General features: G+C 42.7%; 2 protein-coding genes and 1 long non-coding RNA gene across 3 annotated transcripts; 2 read left to right on the forward strand and 1 right to left on the reverse strand.

Moving 5' to 3' along the window:
• Positions 1 to 33: 33 nt before the first annotated feature.
• Positions 34 to 10,742, reverse strand: LOC148423473 (uncharacterized). The gene is made up of 5 exons (XR_015865744.1): positions 9,772 to 10,742; positions 7,698 to 7,785; positions 7,537 to 7,612; positions 6,633 to 6,691; positions 34 to 1,377 (listed from the first exon to the last, which is right to left on the reverse strand). It is a non-coding gene; the product is annotated as an uncharacterized LOC148423473 (long non-coding RNA).
• On the forward strand, positions 2,419 to 6,109 carry cmklr2 (chemerin chemokine-like receptor 2). The gene is made up of 3 exons (XM_088415524.1): positions 2,419 to 2,559; positions 3,653 to 3,749; positions 3,821 to 6,109. The coding sequence occupies exon 3, from the start codon at positions 3,835 to 3,837 to the stop codon at positions 4,921 to 4,923; it is 1,089 nt and encodes a 362-aa protein (XP_088271650.1). The 5' UTR covers positions 2,419 to 2,559; positions 3,653 to 3,749; positions 3,821 to 3,834; the 3' UTR covers positions 4,924 to 6,109.
• Positions 9,878 to 20,842, forward strand: ino80da (INO80 complex subunit Da). Its single transcript, XM_088415774.1, has 10 exons — positions 9,878 to 10,311; positions 11,970 to 12,216; positions 12,643 to 13,376; positions 13,583 to 13,682; positions 13,753 to 13,977; positions 14,048 to 14,181; positions 14,721 to 14,854; positions 14,924 to 15,162; positions 15,235 to 15,392; positions 15,859 to 20,842. Exons 2-10 carry the CDS (start codon positions 11,999 to 12,001, stop codon positions 16,845 to 16,847), a joined length of 2,931 nt encoding a protein of 976 aa, XP_088271900.1. The 5' UTR covers positions 9,878 to 10,311; positions 11,970 to 11,998; the 3' UTR covers positions 16,848 to 20,842.
• The last annotated feature ends 173 nt before the right edge of the window (positions 20,843 to 21,015 follow it).

Here is a 21,015-nt window from a genome sequence, read left to right on the forward strand (position 1 = left end):
TATTAAAAAGAAACATTACTTTTTGGTAATGTACACTCAGTTAGCGTGCCACTGCTTCATATTTAACAGGACATCACAGCTCACGCCTCCCATTCCAATTCAGAGGAGAGTGGAGTTGTCGCAGGCAAAGAAAGACTTGTTCGAGCAAAAATAAAATTCCGCAACAATGATCTAGTAATAATACAGAATTGGTATGGTACTGAGCAGCAAAAGATAAGAAACATTTCACATTAGAAGTTTGACCGCTTGACAGAGAGCTCAGTGAAGATGGAGACCCTGCAAAAAGGCCTCCTGGGTTGTCTGAAAAAATAAGCAGCAAAGGTGCATATTGTATTAAAAGCATCCATATGCAGTAACTATGCTCTCAGCAAATTGGGTAAGAGCTGAAAATTATACATACATAGCGAGTCCAGGGAAATATCGGAGATGTTGTGTACAACAGCACCAGATAAGCACCGGGATTTATTGTTTCCATATTTTGCTGAGGTCACTAAATAATTGCATCTATGCTTTTTTTGATTAAGTTATGGATTTTTTTTTTTACAATTCCAATTTCTGTCAGAAAATGAACAGACCAGAGAAATGATTTGTGAAGCGCTGCAAAAGCTCACGACGGAATCAAATTTTAGTCATCTAGCAGGCACAGCAGATGCACAGATTTGCTTGTTTGTGCAAACACTGGTCGCTAAGATGAGTTAAATGAGGCTGAGTCACAACTTCCCCCTGGACCAATAAAAAAAAAAAAAAACAGTATGAATACCAATTTATGTATGTATGTACACACATTTTGCAAATGACTTCCAACTCTGTACGAATTAATATTGGAAATACTGTAAAGGAAAAGAAACCCTGTTCCTGGATTTGATAAGGCCCCGTCATATTGATACCAGTCAACTATCATTCATATTCTGTAGGCAAATTTTAGACAAGTTCTGTAATAACTACAAAAGGCATTAATTTACTTCCCATGTAGAGTTTGTGTCTCTCCGTGCTTACATTGGTTTTGTATAAATACTCAGAGTTCATCCCATATTCCAAAAACATGACTGTACTAGGTTCACCTAAGGCTCAAATTTCTCACTAAGAGTGAGTTTAAAATGTTGTTGTAAAATGTCTATTGGTGCCTTGGAATAAAGGCAGCATTTTTTTTTCATTGGGATAGGCTCTAAAAAAAAGACACCAGCTAGCTAGAAGAAAAACGGGTGGACAAAAATGGCGCCTCCTGCTGGTTCTAGCCGAATAGTGGCTGCAGTGTAGTTTGAGACGTGGCTCCATATGTGGATGGAGTCAAAGGTTTGACCCCACCCACTGGCCATTTTGATGTCCATTCTGGGTGGCCGTAGAGCCATGGAAGCAAGTCCAATGTTTTCAGGGGTCCTGAAAATGAAATAAACAATGTCGTGTGGGTGAAGTTAAATGTTTACCAAATAAAAGTGCTTGAAGTATTCTTAACACAAAATAAATGTCATCTTAATGGCTCTGCGTGTGAACAAGGATAGACTGTTGGGTCAGTCTGATAGCTTTTTTCTTGAAAGCAAGACTGAATCAACCTTGGCTAACATGGACACCGCTAAAAGCTAAATGACGAACAGAGAACATAAACAGGAAATACAGTACAGCATGGCCTTCCAGGTGGATTCCTAACACTGAAAAAATCTCATTTTAATAACCCTTTTTGAGAACATGGATGGATTCAGACGTTGGTTCTGTCTGCTTGCTTCTTTTAATGAAAATCTCTCTCTCTCTCTCTCTCTTAAAATGGCTCTGTCAACGTTAAAGCTTGCCGACCCCTGGTTTTGCCTCTACCCCACATTGGGCCATGCCCCGAATGGGCTTGGTTGCTAAAAGACGTTTACGCAGAACATTACATTGACAAATGCGGTAATCAAATTGATGAACCATCAGCAGGAAAAGATGCTTGTTCTTTTCTTTTTGCTTTTTGAAGGGAGAAAAAAAAAAAACCTTGATGGTGAAAGCGCACGTGTGAATCCAGAGTTTAAATCTTAACATCCGAAAAACAAATATTTTGCAGTGCACTCGGGGCTGCTTGCGTGCATAATTCAGTTTATATGAGTGTGCAGCCAAACAAGTGTCATTTTATTTTAAAGGCTGCCAAGAATTTCAAGGTACTAAATCAGAGAAGCCCAGAAGATGAAGAAGGACTGTGCACACTCATAACATTCTGGAGTGCCATTAAAACCCGTGCAACATTCAGTTCCTCTGTGTTTATTGAGAGAGGGTCGCGGCTGCGAGTAGCAGCCAAAGCGCCAATGAATGAACACATTCTTATCCGCGCGAGCGACCAATAACAACTTCAGCTCCCCTCCTCTGTGCGTGTGTGACGCGTCAGCCCGGGGACGCGCCCACTCCACACATCCCCGCACAAAAAGAAGCCTCCGTCAAAGTTTGGTTTGGATGGACTCGCGGAAAGAGCGCAAACGGGAGGGAGTCTGGAGGGGGACGTTTTGGGACGGAATACAAGGGCGGCCACCGTTTGCACCCGGCGACTGACGCTCTTTGGATGATAAAACAAATCTTAAAGTGTTGACTCTGTAATCGGTAAGATCTTTTTAAAAATTCTTTAAATATACAGTGCGTTCTTATGTATATTACTACCAGTAGTATGTGATGCCTGTCTTTTATGAATAGTAAGCTTGCTAATAACTGAGAAGTGAGGGATTGATTCATTTAAATGCGCACTGTATTGGTATGCTGTAAACAGTTCACTTTACTTTTGATTAGAAAATCATTTTACTATACAGTGTACATCTATAAAGTACACTTTGCTCTATGACTACATCAATTCCCAGTCCAAACAGAGTGAAATGTACTTTTTTTTCTGACAGGGTGGCACCCCAACAAATGCCTTGCCACCCTGATTGTAGCAATGAATCTGATCAAGAATAAGTTGGAAATCTTACTATAAATATTGAGTATATATGTTTAAAAATATCTTATATTAATATTAAATCTTATGATTACAAAAATTGTAAGTGATGAAAACCAGCGTAAAGCATTTGGATGCTTCTTTTAATGAAAAATTGTGTCTAATAACAATGTGGGTCCCTCTAAAATATAACAAAATAAAGGCAAACGGCATTTTGAAAAGGAGTCACTATAACACAATTCAGCGATAAATTGCTTTATAATCCAACTAATTTACACTTAATTTGACACGAAAAGAAATTGATAACTTTAGCTGTCAATGGCAGCAATTTAACCCAATTACTGCCAGCCCTGTAAACATGGATCTTTAATGTTTAAAACTGTTGTCAATAGAGTGGGTAAAACTTGCTGATACTGTACCTGCGGAAACCCTCTGAAATGCCTTCACATCCCCCCCCAGGGGTACACATATCCCCATTTTAGAATCTGATTTAAACAATACAAAAGAAAAAAAAAATCCCCCTTCGACCTTGGTCGCGCTATAAATATTCAGACAAGATTTCAACTTTTCACCCCGATAGCTCTTGACTGATGACTGCAGTGGAAAAGTTACTTACACAACTATTATTGTTTAGCCTTCCAAAAAAAGTTCCTTAACCGTGCAAGACCAGCATGATTCATCTACTTGTGGTTCCTCCTGCCACTTCTGTCAACCGTGTCACTTGCCGCAATGTTGACCCAAATGGATGTTCACATTATGTTCCAGGCTGATCCAGGACACACCCAGCACTCACTTCAACACAGGAACCGAATGAGGGGTTGCCCCCACTTCTGGATCATTTTGCGAGGCTAAAACTCAACAGGTAGGCTTTTTAGAACTACGGATGAGTCTTGGCATAACAAAGGATGGATTTGAGTCATATTTCCTTGGCAGGTAATCTCCAGGCAATGATGGATGACTCCGGAGAGGAATATGGAAATTACAGCTACGACTACTACATGGAATACGGCGACATGGAAGAATTGAAAGTCGACCACAGGCAGAAAGAAGCGATGCACATTATATCAGTCGTCATTTACATCGTTTCTTTTGTCCTCGGCCTGATTGGAAACGGAACTGTCATTTGGGTGACCGGATGCAAGAGTAAAAGGACAGTCAACAACGTCTGGTTGCTCAATCTGGCCTTGGCCGACTTTGTTTTCGTGCTTTTCCTCCCGTTCTACATCGACTACATCCTGCGCGACTTTCACTGGGATTTTGGCGTGGCCATGTGTAAGATTAATTCTTTTGTATCTGTGATGAACATGTACGCCAGCGTCCTGTTCCTAACGGTGCTCAGCGTGGACAGATATGTTTCGCTGGTCCATCACAACTGGTCTCGGCGGTGCCGAACGGTCGCCGGGGCCTGGTTGACCAGCGCTTGTATATGGCTCACGGCCGCCATCATGAGCTGCCCGGCGCTCATCTTTCGGGACACGGTACGCTTACATGACAAAGTGGTGTGTTTCAATAACTTCCATGCGCAAGATGGACAGTCAGCTGCCGCAAGACACATTCTACTGGTCTCCATTCGTACCACAGTGGGCTTCCTCTTGCCGTTTTCCGCTATGTGTGTGACCGGAATCCTTCTTGCAGTTAAGGTGAATGGATCCCAGGGTTCCGTTCGCCTGTCTAGTTTCACCAAAACGGTGTCCGCCATGATCCTGGCTTTCTTTTTATGTTGGGTCCCTTTTCACATTTTTAGCCTGATGGAGCTCTCCATACATTCCTCACTCTATCTACACAACGTGCTGAAAATGGGATTTCCTTTGGCCACCAGCTTAGGCTTTTTCCATAGCTGCATTAACCCAGTGCTTTATGTGCTTCTGGGTAAAAAAGTTCGGAACATCCTGAAGCGTGCGTGCCTGGACATAACTAAAAGCTCGCTAAGAGAACTCAGCCAGTCTGTTTCGGCCACTGAGATGGAATCTTTGCCAGGAGTTCCTCCCGTTGAGGACAACGCACCAGAAGAGCCTGTGGCCTCATCAACTCTTTAATTGCAGCCAGCCAGATGTGCAATGCATAGAAAAAGTCTACACACCCCTGTACAAAAGTCAGGTTTGTGAGAGATCTACCTCAAAGTAATCCTTTTCATTTGTGTCCACTACTGAGTCCATTTAGTCTCGACTCTTTCACTACCATTGACAGCTAAATACATCCCAAATCATTTTTCCCAGGCTGGTAGTAAAATAAGTTGAAATTCATATATATAAACATGTCACAGTTCAACATGGCACAATCACTTACCGGAAGTTATCACACTAACCCAAAATTGATCAAAATAAAGCACAAGGATTAATGTGGGAAAAAAAATAAATTATTTAACTTGGTCTTTCTCTATATGACAAAAACCTAGCATTTGAACAGAGTTGTGTAGACTTTTTATTTCCACTGTATGTCAATCATCAATTACATTGCATGGAAAATTTCTATACACTACAATACAATACTTTGTATCTTTGAATATGATTTTGAAGTTCATAATAATCATACAAAGGGCTACAAAGTGAAGAAAAACACTGAAACAAAAGAGTTGTAATTTATGACATAATTCAAACAAGTTGATCCAAAGCAATCCTAATCTCAAAATGGTTATGGCATATTGTATGGTTGTAATATTATGACTTAATTCTCTTGAAACAATATGTTGTTGTTTTTTATTCTTTTCCGTGCAGCCCCAACAGTTGACAACAATAATTTTGCTACATTTAATTTAATCTGCCTTTAATACATTTTTTAATAACAATACAAATATTGCCAATCTGTCTCAATTTTGAGCATTGGGCATTTACATGTACTTTGAAATGTTACAATCAAATGTACAGCAACCTGAATGCATTTTTTTAAGCCTTACAAATGACAAAAAATGATGTTGGGGGATTTTCATTTTGTTTTATTAGAAGGAAGATTGAAACACATAAAAGTAGTATAACATAAACTGTTTGTATGAATGTATATTTACTGCAAGAATAGAATTTATTTTTAGAAATGTTACATGTATATTCTGCTTAATATATTCCAACTAAATATCCCTTAATAATTGTGTTCTACTGTACTGCGTTTGGATTTTTTTTTTTAAATGTTGCTTTTGGATTTATTTTTTATTTGTATTTTATAATGTTGCTGGTGCAGCAGTGTCTGAGTTCTGCCATTAAAAGCTTTGAACCTTTGTGTACAAAATGACATAAACTTCTCCAGGCCTGGTGTTTGGACAGGACTATGACTTTGGTCCACATGTGCATTTTGTTATTCATTCATTTATTTTTTTCCCTCTGACAGGCTATGGTGTTTTCAAATTCAGTCATTTCCTGTTTTGTTCCCCCCAATTGCTGAACTTTGACATACATTATTGACATAACAAATGTCTAGACAACATCAAGTTAATGGAATAGTGATGACTTTGACATTTTTATTCTTATTCTGTTCATCCACTCATCCGTCCATTCTCTAGAGCCGATTATCCTCATCACACAACAACACAAATCCTAACTTTCTCAAACAATTCCTATGTTCTTCTCTGACCCATGATACTGACACAAATTCTATATATTAACTTTACAATTTAAATGATGAAATAAATGTATTATTTATTTAATGAAACCCTCACCCTGGCCACTGCAGGGAAAGATTTCAATTCTGACTGAGTATGCGCCATTTACAGGACAACGGATGGAACATTCCGGACCTCTGAGGACTACTTACTTACTTGTGACGCAGCAGTCACAGGAGTGCGTTATCTGCGTAGTAAGCAGTCACTTGTCGACCCTGGCAAGGTAATGAGGGAATACAATAAATATCATGCATGCATGTGAGGGCGGATGAACCTCAGATAGTAAAACTATTGTCATAAGGTCATAATGTTAAGATAATACAATTGTTTAGTGGTGCACTACTGTGCTGTAGCGTCCTGCCAACAGCTCCCCCAAAATCAAAGGTGGTTCAACAGCAGCAAACAATACTAACAGTATGTCACTGCATAAACTCACTAATTGAGTTTGGTTTTGACAGTGCATGTCTTTGTATTCTGACGAGTGACCCATTTTGTGTGTTCTGTGCAAGATGGGGAACATTGTGAGGCCCTTGTCACTTTTTTTTTCCATGAAGGGATTACTCACTTGCTAGCCACCTCACTTAGTGCCATGTACAGTAATTTGTAATGAACACAATTGGCTGGAAAACACAAACATAATGGGAGGATGCTAATATTTGATCACTATTAGTATTATTGTATTGGAGATTTGTTTTTACAGTAGGATTGTGATTCATCACACACCATGTGATTCATGGGACAAGATTCAGATGTTTTTGCTCCGTGTGCCTACTGTTGATGATTGTGAAGTTTTAATGTGCAGTTTGGTTGTTTCCCATCTTAGTGTAGACACAGCCATATTGGATGTGTCACAAGAAATGTGTTGAAACACTCGATTATTAGGGTTTTTTCCTTCTTTTTTGTTTTCGCAGCATTGCCAATGAGATTACAGGACCTGGTGGAAGATGTTCATGTCGGCATTGTCTGGGAATGTTAATGATATACTGTACTCAAAGACCAGTTGCAAAACGTATGTGTTCCCAAGTTTTTGGTTTCTGCTGTAAGTGATATTTGGAATTACCTGCTTTGGTCATTCAGTTTCAACTCAAGTATCTTTGTTTGTTTTTTTCCACAAGGTGATATGTATCCTTCAGCATCTAAAAGAAAAGATGTTAATAGTTAAAAACAGATTTCCAGATAGGCACGTTAGTCATGGTTCCATGTTATGCAAATCTTGCTTACTTCGGTCCAGGCCAGTTTGTTTCTGATAGCCCGAAGCAACAACGGCTTATTCAGCGGTTGGTGAAAAATGAATCCAGGCAGTTGGTACCTACAACATGGGAAAGATATGCTGACTCCAGTTGCCCGGCGCAGTATGCTATTAATCGTGAAACAGCGGGCGATTATTTAACTGAGCATGTCCTAAATAGGTTTTACACATGCAAGGAATGGAAGGTCACAGTGTTACTGCACTGAGGGCAAGACCACTTAATGAAGGACTAATTTTTTAGATTTAATCTGCAACAGATATGACATGAAACTTTAATACCTATAGCCTATAAAAACAAGGTTATCACAATGTAAAACATATGGCCAATTTTCCTGATTATCTTTCAGAAAATATTCAAACATATTAACATTCCTGGATCATAACAATGGGCGTGCCACCCGAATTTGAAAGGCCAACACTTGAAAACAGTTTGAGCTCGGAAGCTCAAAGTTTGGATTTTGTTGAAAGGCTTCTTTTTGGTTTATGAAGGATGGCACAGTTTCGTTGATGGCTAACTCAAAACAAGAGTGTGAGCATCTGGAAGTATGACAGGGAAAAAAAAAACATTATAATTATAGTATGTGTTTAGGGTGTCCCCTGCCTACTGCTTGAAGCCAGCTGGGATAGACACCGGCAAGCCTATGACTCTTGTGAGGATAAGCGACCATTTAAGGTCACAAAGATCTACTTCAATGGCTCGTTTTAACTCAATACTGACCATGTGCCAATGGCTGAAATCATACTTACCAGAGCGGCATTTACTGTACTGCGAAATGTAGCACCTACGTGAAGACACAAGGGCTGCGTGAAGGAAACCAGGGTGGCTTTCATGCTGGTGGATCACGAGAGCCTTATCTTTGGTGAGTTTCAAACTGACTAGAGGAAGTACGGCCAATCACACCTCCATGTAATAATGCACACTAGAAGATGTTGAGGCAATTCTCACACTTGACGCACATGGACTTCCTTTAATTTGTACAGATGCAAGTCAAGGGTCACCAACACTTTTCCTGTTTCAATTCTTCTTTTTTTATGTAACTGCTCTTATTTATTTTTGCATTTCAGATTTTTAAAAACACTACATATCAGTGAGCCACATCTAATTTTAAATCTGACTTGCTTTATTGTAAAGTTGTAATTGAAAAAAAACATTTTAAATGTCAACAATGTAGTTGCCGCCATCTTTGTGGAATTTTCTAAACATGGGCAATGTTTCTATAATACCCTATTGAAAATAAACTCACAAAAACAATTAATTGGCTGTGTACAAGATCTATTCTATTAACCACAGCAATAATCATCTGGCATTCGAAACATTATGCTAATTTTGAAAGTGGAGGAATGCCCCGAAAAATTGGTGGACATTTCAAACAGAAATTGAAATAGATGGGGCCCCCTGAGTAAAATTTTAGCAGATGTTTAAGGAGGAAATATAAAGCTTTTCTCAAAATGTCATTTTTTTCCCCACTCAAAATGCTCAATGTCTCCCAAATGCTGCATCCACTTTTTTCATTTTTTTTCTGAGTTGTACTCAGGTTAAAGTGGCCTTTCCAAACGTCCTTTTTTGTCACGTTGCTCATGTAAAGCATGACTAAGCATTTTGTGTAAACAACGCTGCAGGTGCAATGCCAACTTGGAGATGACTGCCCCCCCCCCCCCCTCCTTTTTTTTAAAGTATGTATTAGACTGGTACCTCTTGCATTTATCAATACTTCAGTAAGAAGCGACTGGTGACCCCTGCTGTAAGCAGTGTAATCATTATAAGAATCAGACATTTTCTTGTTAGTTGAAATGCACTTGTTTGCATTTTTTTTGGGTGATTTGACCAATGTAAAAAAATGTACATTGTTTGCAGAGGTAAATAATCGTGTCTACATCAGTATTATAGATTTATTTCCACATCCTGTCATAACAATGTAAGTATAAATAACAATTAATTTTAAGGGGTGGGCTTGGTTAATTATTACATAAACTCGTTTAAATATTGCATTTTTTGTAAGAAAATCCGCAAATGTCTATTGGGATGCAATAGTAGTGTTTTGGTACCTGACACGTGGTCCATCATCAGTGAACAGCGGGTGAGAGTGTGGCAGTGCAGCAGGGCACATTACACACAGACTCCGAGATGAAAAAGCTGCGTCTACGTGGATTTGTCACTCAAACAGCCCCGCAAGGACCTTTGGCCAAATACGTGCACTAAATGCACAACATGGCAACGACACTGTCACACTTTTTGTTGCACTTCGACACTGTGGGCGCTCTTAACAAAGTTGAATTTCCAATATGGTTGGAGAGGTTGTTGTTGTCGAGCGGCTTGTTGTCATGTCCCCGCAGTGCCTGTAGTGGTGCTGTGAGGGAGTCTGCCGTGGATCTGACAAAATCCTTAGCAGCCGACCCACTGCTTAAAATTTGATCGAGCGCTATATTTTTCATGCATCCGAAAATCAAGTCGCGCCAAGCTCGATGAAGATCACTATTGTTAATCTATCTCGGGACATCGATGCACGTATAGCCTAGCGGATCGTATTAGACGTTTCGGCCGTCTATCTGGAGCGAATACGGTACAGCGGCCCGTGGCAATTCACGGTAAGCGAGACCTCGACCTCGATTTATGGCTACGCCGTGTCGCGCAAGCTTTAGCCAGGGTGATGACTAGCACTCGACGTCGGTGTCTGTCGAAGCTAACAGGCCACTTTCTCTCGTTTCTTTCGCCCGATATTTCCAAATCCGCCTTTTCGATTAAAAATATTAAGCAGAGTTTAAATATAAATATTTTCAAGTCGTCTTGCGTATAATTGCATAACGCTATCAAGGACTGGAATAGATATATTTTTATCGGAAGTCCCCGAGGGAGGCCTGAGCTTCGACTGAAGCCCTTTTGTTTGGACGTGTTGGTGGTTAATGTTTTTAAATTACAATATTATACCCTAAACGGATATCGTTTATATGTTCCATCCACAGTTCACGCGACTAATAGTATTTATATAGACCCGTCGTCTTGTCGCCATTTGTAGAGGTTTCCGTTTCCTGGTTAGCTACCGCCTACTTGTTCGTGTTTGTAGCATCCTTAGCTAGCTAGCTAACGAATGTATTGAAATTGCGTAGCGACTGATGAGAGAAAAAACAACAACCACAAACTAAAGTGGTGAAATTATATTTGAATATAGGCTGGTAGCCACCACGTACACTCGAGACAAATAAAGCTATTAAACGGTTTAACGCACTACATGCTAAAAATGATAGGCTAGCTCCGATGTTTCTAAGTTATCGTTTGCAGTCAAGCTGCACGTCTATATTAGTTGTCTTTATAGTTATTAATATCCATTTAACAACAACCTCATTTTCATTAACTTTATTTATAACCCCTCATAATGTGCGCTTCGTGTCTCGGAGGCATACTGGTGCCCGATATAACAACTAGATCCCCTTAAAGTAAATAACCGCCCCCAAGGCAAATGGGTTGATCTTATATGGAGTGACCTGCATCTTACGGTTTACATTAACTGTCGAATAATATTTATTTACTGTACACACGCCTTTTGGGGTGTAAATGTGTGTGTGTTTGGTGTGTGTGTGTGTGTGTCCGTACAGGCGACTGTTGACGGACTTGAGTTCACGTGACAGATGATGACTTTATTTATTTACACAATAACGCTAGTGTGTGACTACTTGCGGACAGGGACACTTTTAAACGGATTAGGCTTTTGGAGGATTGTTTTATAAACCTACGCATAATGTTTTCTTTATACAAGCATGCATTTATATATCTGATGTCCTGTTCAAGATTTATGTACTTGTCCATTCTCAGGCCTCACTAATAAGACAATTCAGGAAACTAGTAAAATAATGAGCGCATACTAGCAGAATGACTTTGTCCTACTAGTATAACACCCAACAGTTGTCCTGCTATTTTGCAGAAATGTCATACAATGGTGTAGGGGGAAAAAAAACAAAAAAAAACAAAGACAATAATCTCATTCGTGGGGACACTGATTGTACAATCAGATTGACCTTAAGATGGAAAACAAGAATATTGAGTAAAATCTCAAGTTGGTTTCAATAGGTAAAGAAATATTCAAGCTCTGTCACACATGCCACAGAAAGCGCTTACTGTATAAACTTTTTACAGTGAACAGAACATATGGTCAGTTCTTAGCCCTGAACACGTGTGCACGGTAACATGCACATTTCAAAGTGTTAATGATGTAATTCTTGCTTTTTCTCCTCCGACTTTATCCCATCAGCTGATGTTGTCAAGGACAAGAGTCACGTGATGTATGAAGGCAAACACATACATTTCTCAGAGGTGGACAATAAGCCCTTGTGCTCGTACAGCCCAAAGCTCTGCAAGCAACGCAGACTCAATGGCTACGCTTTTTGCATACGGCACGTTCTGGAAGACAAGACCGCCCCTTTCAAGCAATGTGAATATGTGGCCAAGTATAACAGCCAGAGGTGTACCAACCCCATCCCGAAGTCAGAGGATCGCAGGTGTGTAAACCCGAGCGCCCGAAGTCTTAATTTTTCAGATTCTCTTGCTACAGACGCCATAGGTGTCAAACTCCAGTCCGCGAGGGCTGTTATCACTCCTGATTCAAATTATTAGGGTCATTTTCAAGCTCCCGCTGAACTTGCTGATGAGCTAATTATTTGAATCAGAGAACATGCAAGCGATATGGACCCTCACGAACTGGAGTTTGTGACCAAAGCTATTGAGAGAGCGTATAAAAATAGTTAATCGCTATAAACCACAGAACACTGTCATACATTTCTACTTGGCTCATTCACTGCCAGCCCAGGAAACATTGATATATATTTTTTGTCACTGGCATTGAATGAGTTAAATATTCACTGATGGAATCATGGCAGTTGTAATTATTTGTTGCAAGTAAAAGGAAACTGTAACTCTTGTTTCAGGTACTGCAACAGTCACCTGCAGGTCCTCGGCTTCATCCCCAAGAAGGAACGCAAGAAAAAACACGACGCTTTGGAGGAAATGCGTTCACGTGCCCACCTGGAGTCAGTGGCCCTCAACATAACAGTGCCCTCTTTACCGCTACCTTTAGCTTCAAACGGTCTAAATGAACTTCCGCCGTCACCACCCTGTACGCGCCTGCTAGCCCTTCCCGATGGGGAACTCCTGGATCCGTTTGCCTTCTACGAGGAGGACACAGACGGGGAGGAGATGGGTCCTCCTCGGAAAAGCAACGCCATCAAGAAGAAACTGCAGAGTCGGTTGGCGCTCAACCAGAAAATCTGCCAGGACGCGGACCGTTTCCAGACACCTTCCGAGCACTTTAGTCCCGCCCCTGTATCTCGCGTCCACCCTTCGTCGCCGCTCAACACGCACCCTCCACGGCAGCAGTCAGGTCTTCTCCAGCCATCCCCTCAGCAGGGTCTATTATGCAATCCAGCACCACCTCAAACGGTCAACTTCCTGCCTCCCGGGATACCCGTTAATTCATCGGCCAGTCCCGCGCAGCCACCAGGGCCGTCACTCAGCAAGAAAACACCTTTCGCTTCCAATCACATGGTTGTCATGCGACCCGCCTCCTACTCGCCGTCAGCGCGCTGCTTGGCCAGGTTGCAGCATCTGGTACAACTCTGTGCACAGAGACACCGGGAACATGGAGACCTCTTTCCCCATTTAGGTGCTTTGCCCTCTTTTATTTCCAACCGAATGTTCCTATGCATGACTAGATTTTGCTTATCAAGCATCCCAAATTGCATATTGTTTATATGCATTATGGTATTTGTTTTATAACAAATACCTAGATAACTTTTCATAAAGCAAATAGCGGCCGGATTTAGCGCACTGGGCTTTTTCTGACAGATTTTTTTTTTTTTTTTTTTGCAGGACTGGACTGGTCGGAGGACAGTGCTGATAATGACGACGACGACGAAGAAGTTGAAGCTGAACGATTTGTTCCTGGCCTGAGTTCCTGGATGCAAAACGGGTGCGCAGCAAAACAACAAATCCAGATTTTTACTTGTGCGATGCCGACTGACTGTATGGTCCTGAAACAGGTTGGAGGACAACACCGGCTCCACGCGGAGAACGCGGTTGCTAAGGCTTTGCTCCTACCTGCAGCAGAAGTACAAGCACATGTGCAGGCAGGAGAGGGCGAGTATCCGCCAGAAGAGGTACCGCTACGCCTTCCGCAAAGCCTTGCTGCATGCTGCCAGTAAGAACCCAGACTGTGCCGGCCAGCTCATCCAAGAGTTGCGCGGTTCCTCTCAAAGCCCCTCAAGGTAGTGTTCAAAATCCATTTTTAAAAGCCGCACTTTTCAACCAGTTAAACAGGCTTTTCTGCTTGCTTAGTGCTGGATCGGAACATCGTCACAGTGGGGAACCAGCCAGAACAAGGAACACTGACACGGGGACGTGCGCAGGCGGCTCAAAAGGCCAGGCCTGTGACAACAGAGCGCTGCCCTTCACCAAACACTGTTTTCAGCGTATCCTTTCAACATTGAAAAACGGAATCATCCATGAGCCCCAAAACAGGCCAGAAAGGAATCAGCCATCTTTGTTGTTTTTGGAACGCTTTGAGGTCAGAACTAGGACAATCAGAGTGCTATAAATGAAATTGAACACTTTCCTTGAATCCAGCATCAACTTGATATGTCATTAAGCATGTGTTCACGATTCTATTTGGAGATTTGCATATCAGTCCATTTTCTAGAGCTGCTCATCCTCACAAGGGTGGTGCCTATCTCAGGGCACACAGACACCCATTGCTGGCGTCATTTCAGGTCAAAGTGTTTTTAAAACCGATTTTCTGATTCAAACTGGTTTCTGTTACACAAATGAGCATCTATATCTGTCAGCATGGACAATCAGGTTTTTGCATCTTCAAACCTTCAGCAAATTAGGTTTAGCGCCCCGGGTCAAAAATGCTGTTTCATCCAGTTCAGCTGCACATGGCACGCTGAAATTTTCTCACCGCAAGCTCCCCATTCGGAGTTTTGTTTTCTTCCTTAATTATTCTCCGCAGACATTCTGTTAAATCGCTCCCAGCAGCTGTTTGCAAGCTGCACAGCCAAGTTTGCAGATGGTCAGCAGTGCTCCATTCCCGTGTTTGATATCACGCATCAGACGCCACTCTGTGAAGAACATGCCAAAAAGATGGTACGTTTGACAAAATGAACGTGGCCGCTGACAGGACCGTATTTAAGGTCTCCTGCACCATCTACGCAGGATAACTTCCTACGTGGGGATTGCAATCGGCGAGTGCAGCACCACCATCACCACCACCAGCAGCAACAGTACCAGCGAAAGCCGCGTAAAAAGACCAAACCGCCGGCGCTCACCAAAAAACACAAGAAGAAGAGGAGAGTGCCGCGGCGGCCTCAGAAACCCATTCCTCCCGCGTTGCCTCAGGGGTTCCTGGGAATGCCGGCTATGAGCCTTGCTATGTCCACCCAGGCCAGCATCAGGTCTGCTTGAATCTACAATATTACCCCACGGGTTCACACGGGTTTGCAACACTGTCATCTTTTTTTGGACAGGAGCCCCTCGACTCCAGAACTGAGCACAGACGAACTTCCGGATGACATCGCCAACGAAATGGAAGACATTCCAAACGACCTCGAGCTGAACCAGGAGGATTTTTCGGATGTCCTACCGAGGCTACCTGACGATCTTCAGGATTTTGACCTGTTTGAAGGTGCCCCACATGTTCAAGTCGAAACTTTGCCATGCCATTTTAAACACGCCTCGAGGGAAAGCAAGTTCTTACTGCTCTCGGGATGACTGATAAAGCTTCACCACTAACTTGTAGAACCAAGAATGAGCAGCTAGCTCAGCCTGACTTGCTACTACAGAGTTACTGCAGTAACTAATCAAAATAGAAGCTAAGCTAACAGTTCACTTACCCAGTAACTATATTTTGGTGGCAACCTCAGCATGACTTACTACTAGAGTGCTCTCGCTTTAATAGACAACAAAGCAACTTCTGCATAACTTCCTAATGAAGCGCAGTAATAGAAATCAAAAGGGGAGCAACTAAGCTAACTGTTTGCTTACCTGCATTTCAGTGGCAACCTCAGCACGAATTGCTACTAGAGAGCTACTGTAGTCGCAGAAATCAAAACAGAAGACACTAAGCTAACTTAGTTTGGTTGCGTGCGCAGGAAAGAACGGGGAGCTGCTACCCACCACAGAAGAGGCTGAGGAGCTGGTGCGCGCCCTGCAGGCCATGGGATCCTATCCAGACTCCCTGGTGTGCCTGACCTCCATAGGCGACCTCGCCCCGTCAGAAGGAGTGGACCACCGAGCCATGACCGTCTTTCCCGGTGCGGTCCAGCCGGAGGGCATGGGGGACATCCTGCACACTCGCCTCCCGACAGAGAACTTTCCGAGCTTGGAACTGGAGGACAACATATTGCAGTCCACGACGGACCACTTCCCCCCGTCGCCGCCGCCATCATCTCAGCCCACGGAGCTGCCCCAAACGTCAGCCGCCACGTCGGTCGCCGCCCCGGCCGGCTCCCTGCTCACTCAGGCCCCCGAGAGGACGTTCACCCGCACGCGCCCGCCTCACGTCCTGGCCAAGTCGGACGCGGCGGCGGCGGCGGCATCATCCCCCCAAGGCGCTCGCTACGCCAGTGAGCACGTGGCGTCCCCGTACAGCGACCAAATACCCTCGCCTCACGCCAGCCCCTTCCAGACAGACGCACCCCTCCTGCTGGAACCCCCGCGCTCCTCGTGGAACAACCTCGCCCTGCCCCTCGCCGACCCGGCGCAGTTCGGGAATCTCATGGCGGCGGAAAGTCATCTCATATCCACGTCGCTGTCCACCCCCCCGGCCGGCAGCCACTCGGTCAACTCGGTGACGCTGCAGCCGCTGGCCGCGCTGTCGGCTCTGCCTCAGGGCGGCCTGACGGGCTTGAGCGCGCCCCCTTCCTCGTCCCCGCACGACCCCCTGACCTCCCTGCAGCCCAAGCAGCAGCTCCCGCAGTTCAGCGCCGCCTTCGGTCACCAGCTGGCCTCGCACAGCGGCATTCCCAACGACCTGCAACCCAGTCACAGCTCCACGGCTCCGCCCGCCGGCTTCTCCATAGTTAGTGCCACCACTGCAAGTGCCAACAGCGCCTCCGCCCCTTTCACGCAGAGTAACTGAGCGCAGGCGACTATGGAAAGCCATCTGAGCATTTATCCCACATCCTTCTTATTTCGCTCCAAATCCGCCCGCCGGTTGAATATCCAATCTCTTTGAAAGTCCGCTAGTGCTTCTAGTACGAGCGACACGCCCAAGCCGTTTATCCGGGGTACGGAATAAATGCTGAAACGTCTGGAAAGGAAGAATTTGCTCGGCATAGGCGACGGCCCGCCTTGAGCCTTCGACTCGGTGCGATCGCGGCGCACGCATTTGATGAGGAATTTGCACAGTGCCGAGGGCTCTCATCAAAGAGGTTGACAGGAGTACCTTGACTTGCAAGTTACATTGGAAACTAGAGCATAGTTGTGTCTCTGCTGACATGGAATTGTCCTACTAGTGAAAACAAAGATTTTACTCGTAAGTACGTGGTCTTTAACTCATTCACCGCTAGCCTCGTTAAAGTGAATTTTAGAACGATATCCTCCTGACCCCTAGCCTATTGATTTGTGTCCACTATGGTGGACATTTGTTGATGGTCTCTACCTTTTGACTCAGTTAAACTACCAACGCCTGGTATGCTTAGTAGATGACATCCTGGCCTTTCAATGATGTATCATGTGTTTGGTGGGTTGTATTTCACGTTGCTGAGACAAAATGGACATAAATGAATAGGCTGGTTATCAGGAAGGTATAGCTGTCATTGACAGTGATGGAATTTTAACTTATTTTACTGCTAGCCCAATAAAAAGTATCTTGGATGTCTTTCGCCGTCAATGGTAGTGAACCCCCCCTTTTTTTTTTTAATTTATTGACATCTGTAGCTGTCAATGTTAGTTGAATGACTTAAAATTGAATCATTGCTATGAAACGTTCAAATGGCTTTAAGCCTTGCTGTTTGAGGATTCATTTAATATCTGTCCTATATATCTTATGTTCATGTACTAGATCCATGTACTCTTTGGTCTCATTAGTAAGACAATACAGCGCACTAGTAGGATTTTCACTCAAGGCTAAAACGTTTATTATAAAAAAAAAAAAAACAAGTGACAACTGCGTGCTGCGAGGACTGCAGGTCGCGTAAGATAAAATACGTAATGTAAGCAAATTTGATTTCAATGCACTTCTCATTCCCTGCCATTGATGTAAACAAGGATTAAGCTCGGAAGCGATATTACAAACAAAACCACCAGTAGATGGCAGCATTCAGCGATGTAGAATTCATGCTCAGATGACCGGAAAGTTCTCGTGCTAAAACGCTCTACAAGTAAGATTCAATGCACTAGTCAAACAAATGTGTCTTACTAGTATTGTTTTTTTTTCCACCACACTTGTGCAACTTTTGGGTGACAAATTCCAAATGTCCAAATTACTCGCGCAAGTCAAGGTAACGCTGTTAATGAGATTCGGTCCGCTTGATGCCTTGAGATTTTGTCAGCCGGCGGTTAGTGACCGATTACGACGTTTGATATTGTTTCACGGTGCGACTAACTAATCGTCGCGGAATCCCGAAAACGTCCCCTTTCATTCCTGAACAACTCTCCCGCCTTTTGCTCAGAAAACTGTCGCATCATTTATGTCCTACCTGTTTCATACACTGCTTGTTTAAAAAAACAAAACAAAAAAAAAAACGACAAAAAAAAACACGCTCTTATATAGACTCGGTCACCCAAATACTTTTAAAGATGTTTTTATATGGTGTGTATGCTGTACATGTGCTCATTTATCGGTTTGCGCAGATTTCTCATATAAATCTCTGACCTCACTGTTGGTTGTGCGACCCAGGTCACAAAAGGTTACTAAATACTAAAGCAATAAACACATTGACGTCAAGGTTGCATCACGTTGCAGGATGATCTTCGACTGGGTCTATGTAGCTTCGCCTAGTATGCTCCCACGTATCCAGGGACTCCATTGTCCACTTTCCAACGTGCTACCTGCCTCTGTTTGCCCTAAGCTGATTTTTAAGTCTCGCTCAATCTTCCGGGGTGTCCAAACCATGTCCTGTGGGCCGTTTTTGGCCATCTGTACTTTTTTTAGCGGACCGTGGCAAATGCAAAACATATCACAGGGACTGACAAAGAAAACCCAAAACGTCCATCCATCCATTTTCTTAACCGATTGTCCTCAAAGTTCGCACGTATGCTGGCGCCTATCGCAGCTGTCTGCATTCATTGCCAGCAATTCATTGCCAGCAACGTACATTTTTTTCCACAAAAAAAATCATAAAGTGTCAGAAATTCTCAAAAAGTAATAATATATATTTCTCCACAGAAAAATATTAAAGCATCAAAGTAGTGTTATGTTCACATAAATAAATTACAAACTTGACAGGTGACGAGCGGTGGCACATGATATGACATCACATTCTAGTACAGGGGAGAGTCTGTACTCAGTTCCTCACACAGTCAAAACAAAGTACTGATACCTTAAATAATTTTTGATACATAAAAATTCACCCCACTAAAAAAAAAAACAGTACAGTATTCCAATATTAAATGTCCCCAACACTGCAAGTAATTTTCTTTCTTTTAAATTCCTTAGTTTTTTTTAATCATAAAATTGTCAAACATGGTGTCCAGCATTGCGTCATGAAAAAAGGAAGGCAGTTTTAAAACTTTAAATAACAGTCACATGTGGATTAGATTAAAAAAAAAATATACGTAATACAAAATTTACCGAAATTTCGCCGATGAAGTTTCAGCCCAAGTCTCACAAATTTCAAAGTGGTCCCAGAGGACACGTTTGGACAACTCCCGCGTTATATGCAGATTTGCATTGAAACTTAACCATTTGTCTCTCACCAGGCAGGTGTAGCACGATGCTACTATTTAGCGTGCTCTACGATTAAGATGGCTCAGTCTATTTTTTTTTTTTCAAAGACGATAAATCTGGATTTGAAATGAAAGAAAGACGACAGCGGGGCAAATTTGGCCTCGGCCGCGTTCGCGAGGCTTCGTTGTGTATCGGTTGGTGTTGCGTAACGGTTGGTGTTGCGTAACGGGCTATCCCGAGGTTTGTCGGTGAGTAGCAATCGGGCAGAAATAGTCACTTGCGATGTGTTCAGTGCAACGTGTAGATTGTAGAACTAAGTCTCATGTTTTTTGAAAAGTGGTGATTTACAAACGGGTTTGTAAAGCTCCCTGGGCCATCGGACGGATCGCTGTCTGTTTTCCGTGTATCGTCAAGTTGCGTAGTTGAACGAAGAATATTTTTTTAATAGCTATCAAAACCCCGGGGAAGATTTTAGATGTTGAGTACATATGAAAAAGGTATCCAAACAGGAATCTATTCATCTATTTAGTGCGCGGACGTGGTAGTTCAAAGTGGATTTGCACACAAGTGAAAGGATTTAAGCCTGCTGTGTTTTGTCATTGCATGTCTGTTCCTGACTTTTATTTTGAAATTTGCATTTTTTTTTTTTTTTTTTTTTTGGCTCGCTCGTTAGCAACTCTTCGCCAATTTCCAGCTGTGAGAAGGCCCGGTTCCCTCTCCTTTCCAAAGAGAACACACATCCTTTGTAGCTCCACCACAAACGCCTGCAGTGTTATTACATTAAGTGGAAAACAAAATATATAAATATATCTTCTATATTCTATTTGCGTTGTTTGTTTACCAGCAAAAACAAGGTTGTTACTGCTGTATCCGCATTTAGCATGAGTCGTCGCTGCGCCCGCCCCAAACTCCCGACATGAAGTAGAACAAAACCAACAGGGCTCGTAGGCACGCAAACTGCTCGTTTTTGAAGAGATGGCTGACAAATTCCATATTCATTTGAATGTACTGTTTTATGGTTTCGAAAGCGAGGACGAGCTCAAATCTGGTCACCTTTTGTTATCGGTCCTTCTTTATTTGTCTGAGGTATTTTTTGTATACAAAAGGTTTACATTTTTATGTCTATTTTTCTTGTGTACAAGTTATGTAATATGTGTACAAACACTGTATGTAATATCTGTATATAGTGTGATAAATTTGATCTTTTTGTTTTTGGATGTATAAATAAAACTTGCTGTGAGGTATTTGCCGACACGGAAGTTTTTGGCGAGCTGAATTTCCGAACGGTTGACCCGAACCGAGCGCGCGGGATTTACGAAGCTGAAAGTCTGACTGCGCATGCGCCCAATCGTCGAAACTTTCACAATCGAGCCATTCGCGTCCCTCTAAAATGTCAAGTGTGTCCATCACACAGCAG

This window comes from Hippichthys cyanospilos, chromosome 5 (assembly GCF_059441005.1).
Source record: "Hippichthys cyanospilos isolate Australia breed blue-spotted pipefish chromosome 5, RoL_Hcya_1.0, whole genome shotgun sequence".
Classification (NCBI taxonomy): domain Eukaryota; kingdom Metazoa; phylum Chordata; class Actinopteri; order Syngnathiformes; family Syngnathidae; genus Hippichthys; species Hippichthys cyanospilos.